Genomic DNA, 12,247 nt, shown 5'->3' on the forward strand with positions numbered 1-12,247 from the left:
CCTTGGCGCTGTTCGTGCCTGGCCGAGCTGGAGCCGCCCGAGCCCGCGCAGGATCTGGCCTCTGCCTGAGCAGATGCTGTTGTGCGATTCGGTGTCGGCCCGAGGCCTGCAGAGATAAGGAGATGCTGGGTGTGGACCTGCCTCAGTACCTCTGCCACATGGGGCCGGGCCTGTGGGAAGGGATCTGCATGGGGAGGGCAGCGTTGCAGGGCAGCGGGAGCGGGGGGCTGGGGCTCCCCACGCAGCGACTGGCAGATGCGCCTGGGCTGACGTCAGCATGAGAGCAGAGCTGCCCTCAGGGTCCTTCCCCGAGCGGTTCACTGCCATGACAGAGTGCTGAGTGTGTCCTGGGGAAGGGACTTTACAACATCCGCTGCATGTGTGAGTTTAATATTGCCTTTGTCCATGGCTGGGAGAGAGAGATCTTACCCTCACTGGAGATTCCAACAGCTTTTTCCATTGGTTGTAGTCACAGTGTTTGTATATAAATTTCTAAGAATCGGGGGGCCCTGGTGTTTCTGACTGACATATTTAGTTCCTTTTCTGTTTTAAAGGGAGACGTTGGTTTTCACCATGAATTTTGAAGGTCTCGATCCCTCCCTTGCTGAGTATGCTCCCACACTCCACCCTGCACTGGACCCTGTCCTGGATGCCCACCTCAACCCCAGCTTGCTGCAGAACGTTGAGCTGGATCCTGAGGGGGTGTCTTTAGAGGGTATCACAGTGCCGGAGTCAGTGCACATCATGGAGGGCATGTACACCGAGCTGCACACTGCCGTCTCTGAAGTGGGCGTGCCTGTCTCTGTCTGCCATTTCGACTTGCATGAAGAGATGCTGTGGGTTGGAAATCATGGGGTAGGTGTCTCCAAGCTGCCTTGGGGAAGGGGAAGGGAGGGTCGTTGCCTAGCTTCTCCGTTGTCTGCACAAATACTGCAGCCTGACACCTGCTCACTCTGACCAGCTGGGGGCAAGCTGGCTTTGAACAGAGGATGGTTCTGCTCAGGACAGAGCTGGAGTTGCTCTCAGAAATGGGAGTTGTGCTTTTTGAGTGCAATGTGTCTGGGTGGAGGTGATTGATATTTAGTTGTTTAGGAGCATGGGAAGCACTTAGATGTATTTGGCTACAAAAGACCCTTAGGTATTTCCCAAGCAGCTTTGCTGTCCTGAACTTTTAGGCTAGTAGAGCTTTTTGTTCTTTCCTCATGTCCATATATATCTACCTAAAAAGGAAAAGTCTGAACAACTTATTGCTGTTTTGGAGTTTGTAACAGAGGAAGCCCCTTCTATAAGCTGGCTGAAGCAGTAAGGTAGCTGATAACCTGTCTTGAGAAGTAGGAGCCTGGAAGCTAGAGCAGCTGAATGTGGCATTTGTGTCACACTCAAGTAAAGCCAAGGTGAGTGTTGCTTCATGTTGACAAGCCTGTCCGGGTCTGATTTTAGGGCCATGCCACCTCATTCTTCGGTCCAACACTGGAGCGGTATTCCTCCTTCCAAGTGAACAGTAGTGATGACATCCGCCAGATCCAGAGCCTGGAGAATGGTGTCCTTTTCCTGACCAAAACTAACCTGAAGTATATGTCACGAGGAGGCCTCATCATCTTTGACTACCTGTGAGTGTTTCGCTCTGGCAGCAGGTGGGCCATGCTTGCCCTGTGCAGGGGAAGAGCTCATCGTCCTGATTGCTCATAGGTAGAGATGGTTCCAGCCCTTTTGCCTGCAATATAAAAGCTAGATCTGGGAGGAGGATGAGGGTAGACTTTCAGCCCCTTCCCTGGAAACACATCCCCAAGCTGAACAGGAGCATGTGTCCTGTCCTTCCCCATCTCCTGCAGCATGGATGAGTCTGAGGACATGCATAGTCTCCTGCTCACAGACACCAGCACTCTGCTTGTTGGTGGACTGCAGAACCACGTGATCGAGATAGACCTCAACACTGTCCAGGAGACACAGAAGGTATGGCCAGTCTTGGGATTGCTTCCGGCTCTACTCCCTGGCTTGAGGGCTGCATTCTGCAGAATGGAGAGTCCTCTCCACTTCCAGAGAGTTAGTGGGAGGAGTGGGTCAAGCTTGGCTTCATGTGACAGAACAKGTTGGGAAGGGTACCTCATTCTGGTGCTCTGCCCCCCTCACTCTGTTGTTCTGCATCTTTCCCAGTACACTGTGGAGGTACCTGGCATCACCATCATGCGTCAGTCAAACCGTTTCTTCTTCTGTGGACATACCTCAGGGAAGGTAACGCCAGCCCCAGCCTACCTGGCAGCCTTGCTGATGCTGTGCTTCTCTCTGGGATACCCTGAAGTTGATGTCTGGCTTCTCTCAGAGCTTCAGTGGTTCCGAAGCCACTGGCAGCTGCCTGTGTGGTACCCCCACAGCATCCCCTGTGCAGCATCCCCTGCCTTGCCTTTCTAGGTCTCCTTGCGGGATCTACGYACATTTGAGATGGAGCACGAATTTGATGCGTACTCGGGCAGCTTGTCTGACTTTGATGTCCATGGCAACCTGCTGGTGACCTGTGGCTTTTCCAGCCGGATGAATGGCTTGGCCTGCGACCGCTTTCTTAAGGTGTACGACCTGCGCATGATGCGAGCCACCACCCCACTGCAGGTCCACATCAACCCTTTCTTCCTCCGCTTCATCCCCACCTACACCTCCCGCTTGGCCATCATCTCCCAGACAGGTGGGTGAAGCTGTATTTCCCAGTCCASCTGGGCTCCGCACCAGCTGTGCTCCAGCGAGAGTTTGGTGACAGTTTCAGCACCTTCCAGGCTTATGTTCAAATCCAGTGGGATATAGTTTCAATCTGGTTCAGCTAGTCCAAATGGCTCTGTGAAAGGTGCACTTGGATTACTGCATTTCCTGCTGACCTGCCTTTGTACTCCCTGGTGCCATGTCACTCTGCCCTTCCCTCTCGCACAGGTCAGTGCCAGTTCTGCGAGCCCACAGGCCTCGCCAACCCTGCTGACATCTTCCACGTGAACACAGTTGGGCCGCTGATCATGACCTTCGACGTGTCGGCCAGCAAGCAGGCCCTGGCCTTCGGCGACTCGGAGGGTTGCGTCCACCTCTGGGCTGACTCCCCGGAGGTCACCTTCAACACCTACTCCCGGGAGACTGACTTTGCCTTGCCCTGCATTGTCGACACACTGCCCCACTTGGACTGGAACCAGGACCTCGTGCCACTCTCGCTCATCCCTGTGCCACTGACCAGCGAGACGCTGCTGTCAGACTGGCCAGCTGCCAACTCTGCCCCTGCACCCCGGTAATTTGCCAGTCTCTTCCTGTGAAAGCCAGTGTGAGAGAGCTGGCCTCAGCAACGATTCTCTCCCCCTCTGGCTCTTGGGTACAGCTGGGCACTRTGGTGATGCAGGGTTGGGGGCAGAAGAGAGGCTCTGGTGATGAGCAGCAGCTGGGGCACTGCTGCAGCTCCCACATCTCGCGGCTGGCATAGCCCATCCTGGTCATTTTTCCCGCGAAATGTTCCCTGTTGTGTAGCATGACTGCTAAGGTRTGGTGACTGGATAGGTCTGAAAACAGCAGTATGGCCAAACCTCCATGTTTGTGGTGGGGAGATACTGGTTACATTTTGTGTATCTGAAAACTGTTTTCTTTTTCCTTTGCCTGAGCCCTATCCTAAATACTCCTGAGCTAAGCAGTGCTGCCATATTCTGACCCAGCCCAGGTATTGTGTTATAAGAGAAAGGGAACACTGAGGTCCTGGGTGGAATGACTGAATGGGAGCAACCCCGCTGTGCCGCTGGTGGGTCCCTGAGCAAATCCAGCATGTATCTGTGCAGCAAGGCCTTTGGTTACATAATGCTGCCAAACAGAGCAGCCTCCAAGTTGTGGTGTGTTTTGTAGGCGTGCCCCTCCAGTAGATCCTGAGATTTTGCGCACTATGAAGAAAGTGGGGTTCATCGGCTATGCCCCAAACCCACGGACCAAGCTGCGCAACCAGGTACCTGCTCTTAAGAGGATGTTGAGCATCTTGAGGTTGAGTCTGCAGGGTGTAGCGTATCTCTGTCAGTAGCAGAGTGTCACGCTGCCTCTGGGGCTCGCACCTTCATGGCTGCAGTTTATGGACGGATGAAACTCTTGCTATGTGCTGAATGAGTTCGAAGCTTTCTGCAGGGCTCCGAACAGGGGTAGGAGGTGAAGCTCACTGGCATGGGATATTGCAAGAGGCRGTGGACTTAACTGCTTTTCTTCAGCAGAGTCACTGGGTGAACCAGCCTTTGGGAAGCATTGGAGTGCCCCTCTCAGGCTAGGAGCAAAGCTCTATTGATATTGAGCAAAGTTCCTAGCTCTCTGCTAGGAAAAGGTCCTAGTAGTCCAGTTCGGAGATTTATGGCACGTCCCTCACCCTTGGGAAAACACTGGTGTGTTTTCTCCTTGCCCGCAGTGCTGCTGTAGTTTCCCACAATGATAAGTCCCTTGTAAGAAGGAAGGTGTGGAGGCTTCATGCAGGTTAAGGGAGGGCCCCGCTCCTTTCTGGTTTATTCCTTTGCTCATTTGAGAAGACAGGAAAGCCCAGGAGTTGTGTTTTTCAGTACTTGCTTCATGTTGACTCTGGATCAAGGTTCAGCTCTTCTTCCCTTCTTTTCCCCCCTTGCAGATCCCCTATCGGTTAAAAGAGCTGGACAACGAGTTTGACAGCTTCAGCCAAGTCCCCGAGTCCCCGATTGGACGAGAAGAGGAGCCACACCTCTACATGGTGGCCAAGAAGTACAGGAAGGTAGCCTTCCCCAGGGTTTCTCTGGGACATAGGGAGGAAAGGAGGCTGTCTGTGAGTCCACAACCTGGGCTTAACTGGGGCAGGAATCTTACAGGACCCATGTGGGCCCAAGCTTCTGCTCATGTCTCTGTGAGGAGCACCTATATGTTTTGCAGGTATGAGAAGGCATTTCTGTTTGACACACTGTGTTTCTGCGCAGGTCACAATCAAATACTCCAAGTTGGGGCTGGAAGATTTCGACTTCAAACATTACAACAAGACTCTGTTCGCAGGCCTGGAGCCGCATATCCCCAACGCCTACTGCAACTGCATGATCCAGGTGGGAGACATTCTAGGCCTGCCCCAGACTGCTGCAGCCCCCCAGTACATCCCCTGACTGCTCCATCTCTGCTAGGTATTGTATTTCTTGGAGCCAGTCCGCTGCCTGGTCCAAAATCACCTGTGCCAGAAGGAGTTCTGCTTGGGCTGTGAGCTAGGCTTGCTGTTCCACATGCTGGACCTGTCTAGAGGAGACCCYTGCCAGGTTGGTGGTGTGCTGAGGTGGTGGTTGTGAAGGTGGCAGGCGAGCAGGTTGGAGAGATTCCTCCTCAGTGAAGCAAGGGCAGGGTGGGGCCAAGCCTCAGAGGATGGCATCAGACATTTTGGAAACTCCTGTCATTTGACCTCTGTGACATGCTGCCCTTGCCCCATCCACAGGGAAGCAACTTTTTGCGGGCTTTCCGCACAATCCCAGAAGCTTCTGCTCTGGGGCTGATCCTTGCTGACTCGGACGAGGCTACAGGGAAGGTGAACCTTGGTCGGTTGATTCAGAGCTGGAACCGTTTTATCCTCACTCAGCTGCACCAGGAAACCCAGGAACAGGAGGTGCCGCAGGCCTATCGGGGAGCTGGCGGCAGGTGAGTACAGGGAGTACCTGGACCAGGGAGGGGATCTGGCTCCCAAAGGCCCCATCCATCCCTCAGGAGATAGCTTCCTTACTGCCCACATTTACCCTAAGGGCTGCACTGGAACACACTGAGCTGCAGGCTGCCCGTATGGCACACTTTTAATCCTGTGCTGAGAGACTGCTGATCTGTCCTTCCTAGGCCTAGTCCTTCTACTTGGCTTGGGTAGGGGCTGCACAAGAGGCACTGGCTCTGGCAGCCCATTGGTTGGTTCCCCAAGAGCTGCTGGAATTCGGGTGCTGTCCTTCAAGGACACATGTGCAGCCAGGGATGTTCAGAACCCCAATGCTCAGCCCACCCTACCATCCTGCCCTGTTCCACAGGGACTGCAGGACCCTGCTAACCTATGTGCTCTCTTTCTGCAGCAGCTTTGGGACCTCGCGGGACTCAGTTATTGGACAGCTGTTCAGCTGTGAAATGGAGAACTGCAGCATGTGTCGCTGCGGCAAGGAAACTGTCCGTGTGTCCTCCACGCTGCTTTTCACTCTGTCCTACCCTGAGAGCACTGGTAATATGCAGGGTTGGGGAGGCAGGCAGGGCAGGGTCTGGTATGTTTAACACTGCTGTGTTTCTCTTGGGGCAGAGGGACTGAGTGGCAGTTGTTATCTGTATGGATGAGCCACATTTCTCCAGTTGACAGAGACACCTGCAGTGAGGTGTTTCTGCAGTTGTCTGGCCTGGGCTGTTGCAGAGTCAGCAGCCAAGGCCTGGTTGTGGGTTTCTAGTCCACCAAGCTTTTGGCTACAGGAAGGCATATTTTGGGATTGACTTTCTCCCTGGAGGTTGTGAGGAAAACCCCAGAGGTTTGGCTGAGTTTAATTGGTAGAGACCTGTATGTGGAAAGGTGACGTTATTCTCGTTTCTCCCCTTAGAGAAGCCAGTGAAAGATTATGAGTTTGCCCAAATTTTAAAGCGAAGCATCTGCTTGGAGCAAAGCACACAGGCCTGGTGTGAGAACTGTGAGAAGTACCAGCCCACGGTGAGCCTGGGAGGAGGAGGCAAATACATCACACATCACGGGCTGCAGAGGGGCTGTGGGAGAAGGGTGTGAGCACCCTGTGCTGTAGGCTGAGCAGGGCAGTTTCTCCATTAGTCAGTGGGGAACCTGAGCAGATGCCGGAGATTCGGTTCCTAGCCTGAACTGCGAGCCGGCATGGTGCGGGGTATTCCCTGGGCTGCCAGGGCTGTGCAAGTGCTGGAACACAGCTTGCAGGTCATGCAGATCCCAGCTAAATCCCCCCTGGGGTAGAGGAGCGCGTGGAAACTCCCTTAGGAGCTGAGTGCACCTGTTCTGGCATAGCCCTGCAGTCCTGGAGAGGTAAGAGCCTGCTCCAAGCCCTAGTGTCTGTTACAGTAGCCCAGCTATCACAAGCCCTAGCCAGCCAGTAGGGAGGAACCTGTACAGGCAAAGGTGTTGGAAAGGGTAGCACATGCCAAATCCAATTTGGAGCCTCTACAGGGTTCTTAGTGTTGCTCTGCTTCCATCTCCTGTTCTCTCTGCAGGTCCAGACCCGGAATATTCGCTGTCTGCCAGACGTCCTGGTCATTAACTGTGAGGTGAACAGCTCCAAGGAGGCAGATTTCTGGAAGACACAGGCTGAGGTGGGGGAGACACTTTGGAGAAGAAGCAGGCTTCTTCCCCAGGCACACAGGGTTTGCTGTGTATCCTGCTCTGCAGAGGTGTTCTCACTTTGATCTTGTCTGTAGCAGTCTCTTGCTCTCTTCTCAAGCCTCACCATACTTGGTTTGCAGAGGACATGTTGGTATTTGGTCATGCTTGTAGCACGAGCTGTGCATTTGGAGTTGGAAAAGACAAGATCTCGTGCCATGATAAAGCTGACAGGACTCCAGTAGACTCACTCTGTCATTTTCCCAGGACCTACGAGCAATGAGACAGTGCCCACTTCCCAAAATACAGAGCCTGGCAGAGAGTTAGTGGAGAGTTGGGTTTCTCTTGCTGTCTTTCTCCCTGTCACTGACTTTTATGGTCTCTGTCTTTCCCCCACTGCTGCTTTGGGCTGTCACCTATATGTTCACAAGCACAGACTCTCATTCTCTGCTGATGCTTGTGTTTTGCTGCCAGTATGCCTTTCAGAGAGCCCTGATGAAGAGAGGAGGCTTTGAGATCTCCAGAGGCAAAGAAATCTCTCTTGGAGAATGGTAGGTAACCGTTCTTGGGGTGGCGAATGTAGATGGACACTGACATCTTCTGGGTTGTTCTTCTTGGCCTTGGAGAACTTGGAGCTGTTTATCATCTGATAATGACTTTAGCTGCCCTTCTGTAACCCCTTGTGGGTTCTAAACTGGAACAGTTGTTGCTGTCTCGAGACTGTGACACGCTCTGGGTGCCAGCAGGGTGCTCTGCACAGCATCCCATTCGGAGACCATTATGATCCATTTTTGAGCCCTGAGCCCTCATTCCCTTTCCCTTTCCTGACGGACAAAAGATCCAGGACTGTGTATCTACCCTCTTTGACTGAGGCTAGCCGATGCCTTTTCCCAGCCCCTTCTCTTGGCAGCTGGGAAGAAGTGGTGCAGCTCTGGCTCTCCTCATCTGTTCTGTAGAGCGTCTAAGAACAGGCTGACTGGTGTGTTGTTTGGGCAGTTCGAATCCTGCCCAGGAGAGGTTGGCATGGAAAACTATCTATGATTCCTTCCAACACAGTCTTCCGTGATTCTCCGGGCAGGAAGGAGCTGGGGAACCCCAACATGGGGCATTCATATTCTTCCGTGGAGGAACTGAAGAACATTTGGATCCCCCACGCCATCAAGATGAGGCTGACCAAGAACAAGGAGCTGGACATCTGCAACTGGAGTGAAAGTGATGAGGTAAAGACTGCTGAGATGCCTCAGGGGCCACGTGGTTGCATGCACATGGCACTGTGGAAGCAGAACTGTTTCAGCACCCCGTTTTGCTGGCTGCGTGTGGGCGAGAGGGCCAGAGAGGCCTCTCTGAGGCAGCTCATGTGAGCCCTGCGTCTCCATCGTGGCCAGCCAGGAAACCTTCAGACTCGTGGTCAGAACTGCACGTCCAGACTCTGGGGTTTGGGTCTGAGGCCTGGGAGCTGCCTCTGGGCATTCCTCTCGGACAGGACTCAGACGTTTCCTCTGGGGCCRCTTCCTTCCTGCAGCTGAGCCCCTCCGATGATCCCGACTCGGTGTATATCTACGATCTAATAGCCACCGTCGTTCATATCCTGGATTCTCGCACAGGGGGCAGCCTGGTGGGGCATATCAAAGTGGGAGAGACCTACCACCAAAGGAAAGAGGTGAGAAGCCCGTGGGACTAGCGCACTACAGCCCAAAGCCCACATACTCRCAGGCTCCTTAGGAGCAGTGCTGTCCCTAGGGAGTCCTGCTTGCCAGGGTATTCCTGCCCAGTGCTCACTCAGGGATCTGGTAGTTTACCTGACSCATTCCTGGGTCTCTTAGTAAATGGTTGAATTTAAGTGATTTATTAAATATACTAGATAGCACTTGGCTTCCTGGCCAAGTGCTTTTCATGCAGCTTACAGAGAGGAAAGGGSTAAAGAAGTGCCCTTCCCACACTTCCTCAGACCAGTTCCTCCTGGGTCATGAGTGTGTTGCCAGTGTGTCCTTGTGCTTCCAGGTCAGGGTTTGGAACCTCATCTCCCTTCCAGAGGAAAGGGGGACCAGTCTGGATAGTTCCCTCTGAGCTGGTGGAGATGCCCAAGGCAGGAATTCCCAGAGTGCTCAGTGTGTCAGGGCTGTGTCCCTGTCTCTGTTACCGGTTACATCTCCATGGAGTTTCGGGTAGGAGTTTGGCAGAAACAGCCCGTTCAGCCTCACAGTGCTTCATTTACACATCACCACAACTCAGGCCAGCAGGGATTTCCCCACTGTGTCCCAGGAAGGGCGGGAGTTCCCACATGGCATCGTCACCCCTTCTTTCACTGGTAACAGGGTAGAGGAGTCATTGCATTTGGCTCGGGGGGAGGGGGGACTAATTCAGAGCATCCCTGCCTTTCCCTCCTAGGGAGTCACACACCAACAGTGGTACCTCTTCAACGACTTCCTCATTGAGCCTGTGGATAAGGTAAGTGCCCCAGTGTGGGCACCATGCTAGGGGCTATGTTCCCAGTCCAGGGCAGTGTCACTTGCTCTGCCCCTATGGCAGGGGGTGGTAGGGAAGGCGGCTAGCTCCCAGCACATAGGGCTGAGTAGGGCCCAGCCCTGGCCATGTCAAAGTGAGACTGTGGATGCAATGATCCTGTGGAGGGAGGGGTCTTTGCTTTGCAGGGAAGCACCCAGCCCTGGCTTGGGCCCCTGCACTGTCCCTCTCTCCCCTGCAGTGTGAGGCGGTGCAGTTTGACATGAGCTGGAAGGTGCCAGCTATCCTGTATTACGCCCAGAGGAACCTCAACTCCAAGTACAACCTCGTCAGTGAGTGTCTGGGGTGGAAGGGGCTGCGTGGCCAGTGAATCCGGCTCCCAGCTGACCTCCCTTTGTCTCTTCCTGCAGTCAAGAACCCAATTGAAGCCAGTGTACTGCTGGCTGAGGCCTCGCTGGCTCGCAAGCAGCGCAAGTGTCATGCCACCTTCATCCCCCTCATGTTGAACGAGATGCCGCAGGCGGGTGACCTAGTGGGGCTGGATGCCGAGTTCGTCACGCTGAATGAGGTCAGGCCTCCCTGGGGCAGGGCACAGGATGCTGCAGGCGGGTGCTAGGGGAGCAGGGCAGCCCCTCTGGGTGCACCAGGACGCCACGCTTCCTCCAAGAGCTGGCATTCACTGAGCGCTCCGTCACAGGAGGAGGCCGAGCTGCGCAGTGACGGGACCAAGTCCACTATCAAGCCTAGCCAGATGTCAGTAGCCAGGATCACATGTGTGCGTGGGCAGGGCCCTAACGAGGGTGTCCCCTTCATTGATGACTACATCTCCACCCAGGAGCAGGTACTGGGCCCCTGCCTGGCCTTGCTCAGCTTCCTGCCCAGCAGGGAGGACATAGACCCACTGTGCCTCATACTTGATGGAGAGGCTCCTCCTCAGGAAACTGAGAATGACATCAGCACTCTCCCCTGCCTGGCCTGGCTGTTGGGCAGGGGAAGCAGCAGGGGACAAACCCCTGTGCCTGCCCCTCAGTTTTCCCAGTACATTACCATGGGTCCTGTTGTCCATAGGTGGTGGATTATCTGACCCAGTACTCAGGGATCAAGCCGGGAGACCTGGATGCCAAGATCTCCTCCAAGCACCTCACCACTCTCAAATCCACCTACCTGAAGCTGCGCTTCCTCATTGATGTGGGAGTCAAGTTTGTGGGCCATGGGCTGCAGAAGGACTTCCGCGTCATCAACCTCATGGTGACAGCACCGAGTCCCCATCCCTAAACCAGGGCATGGCCTGTCTTGGAGGGGGGGGGGAGGGAGGAGACCTGTGGCATCTTGGGTGGGGGTATGGATCCTGGGCTGATCTCGGAATGGTGTTGGTAAATCAGGCAGGTCCCAGCCTGCCTTTGTGGTGTTTCCTGGTGAGGTGCACTTTGCTTTCCAGCGTAAAGTGTGAGTTCTGCCCAGGTAGAGTCCAGGCGGTGCTGGCAGCTTGGTGCTTGCCCCACCACATCAGGACTGTGTGTGTGCTCAGATAAGGGCTGTATCCAGAGCGAGCCCTGGCAGCGGGACACTCTCTGCTTTCCAGGTGCCCAAGGACCAGGTGATTGACACCGTGTACCTGTTCCACATCCCAAGGAAGAGGATGATTTCCCTGCGCTTCCTCGCCTGGTACTTCCTGGGTTAGTGCCAATTCCTCTGTACCTCTGGGGAGGTGCCAGTGGGGCAGGACTGGGGCTGCGGCCACACTGAGGGCATTAACACCCACTGTGGGGGGCAGACCCCCACCTCGACTCCGTAAGGTCCCCAAGAGCCCTTGCACCACCTTGCCAAGCCCTGCCCCTGCCCTCCCTGACCGGGACGCTCTCCCCAGACTTGAAGATTCAGGGCGAGACCCATGACAGCATTGAGGACGCGCGCACGGCRTTGCAGCTCTATCGCAAGTACCTGGAGCTGAGCCAGAACAGCAGCGAGCCCGACGACTTCCGCAAGGTGCTGAAGGCCCTCTACGAGAAAGGCCGCAAGCTGGATTGGAAGGTGCCGGAGCCGGACAGCCAGAGCAGCCCCAAGCGTAAGGCACAGCAGGGCGCACCGCCCCGYGCCCCGTCGCCCCGTGGCCCGGTCCGCCTGCTCCCTCCTCACGCTGTGCTTTGTCTCCGGCAGACACGACGGTTTATCCGCCGGTGCTGGCGCTGTGAGCGGGGCGGCGGTGGCCCGTCCCTGCGCCAGGACCCTGCCGCTGCTGGCGCAGCCCCCGGGGGGCACGACGGCCCCGCAGGGCGACGGAGATGCACTCCTAACTGGAACCAGCACCGGGGCCTGGGCTGCCCCAGCCTCTGCCTGAACTTCCGCGGGCCGCTCCCGCGCCGCGGGGCGGCCCCTGCCCGACGGGGCCGTTACCGGGGCAGGACGCTCCCCGGGCCCAGCGCGAGGCAGCCCTGCGGCGTGGCCCGGCACCGGGCGCGGTCATAAAGCAGCCAGGCAGCCTCGGACCCCTGCGCCGCG

The 12,247-nt window shown here is 55.6% G+C and overlaps 1 protein-coding gene across 3 annotated transcripts; it reads left to right on the top strand.

Annotated features, from left to right (window-relative positions):
• Positions 1-7: 7 nt before the first annotated feature.
• On the top strand, positions 8-12,234 carry PAN2 (poly(A) specific ribonuclease subunit PAN2). 3 transcript variants are annotated; one of them, XM_085320304.1, is made up of 26 exons: positions 8-129; positions 555-855; positions 1,441-1,610; positions 1,833-1,953; positions 2,155-2,232; positions 2,410-2,677; positions 2,917-3,259; positions 3,859-3,955; positions 4,613-4,732; positions 4,932-5,051; positions 5,127-5,255; positions 5,429-5,628; positions 6,042-6,184; positions 6,549-6,655; positions 7,180-7,278; positions 7,760-7,836; positions 8,364-8,505; positions 8,808-8,945; positions 9,674-9,733; positions 9,990-10,080; positions 10,159-10,316; positions 10,446-10,589; positions 10,817-10,996; positions 11,331-11,424; positions 11,616-11,813; positions 11,906-12,234. In XM_085320304.1, exons 2-26 carry the CDS (start codon positions 574-576, stop codon positions 11,938-11,940), a joined length of 3,594 nt encoding a protein of 1,197 aa, XP_085176430.1. In that variant the 5' UTR covers positions 8-129; positions 555-573; the 3' UTR covers positions 11,941-12,234. The 3 variants fall into 3 exon arrangements, with proteins under 3 accessions (XP_085176430.1, XP_085176433.1, XP_085176432.1); XM_085320307.1 differs by having other exon boundaries at positions 6,045-6,184; XM_085320306.1 differs by lacking the exon at positions 8-129 and adding an exon at positions 151-381.
• The last annotated feature ends 13 nt before the right edge of the window (positions 12,235-12,247 follow it).

This window comes from Rhea americana, unplaced genomic scaffold (genome assembly GCF_003343005.1).
Source record: "Rhea americana isolate MKP2758 unplaced genomic scaffold, rheAme1 scaffold_628, whole genome shotgun sequence".
NCBI classification, from domain to species: domain Eukaryota; kingdom Metazoa; phylum Chordata; class Aves; order Rheiformes; family Rheidae; genus Rhea; species Rhea americana.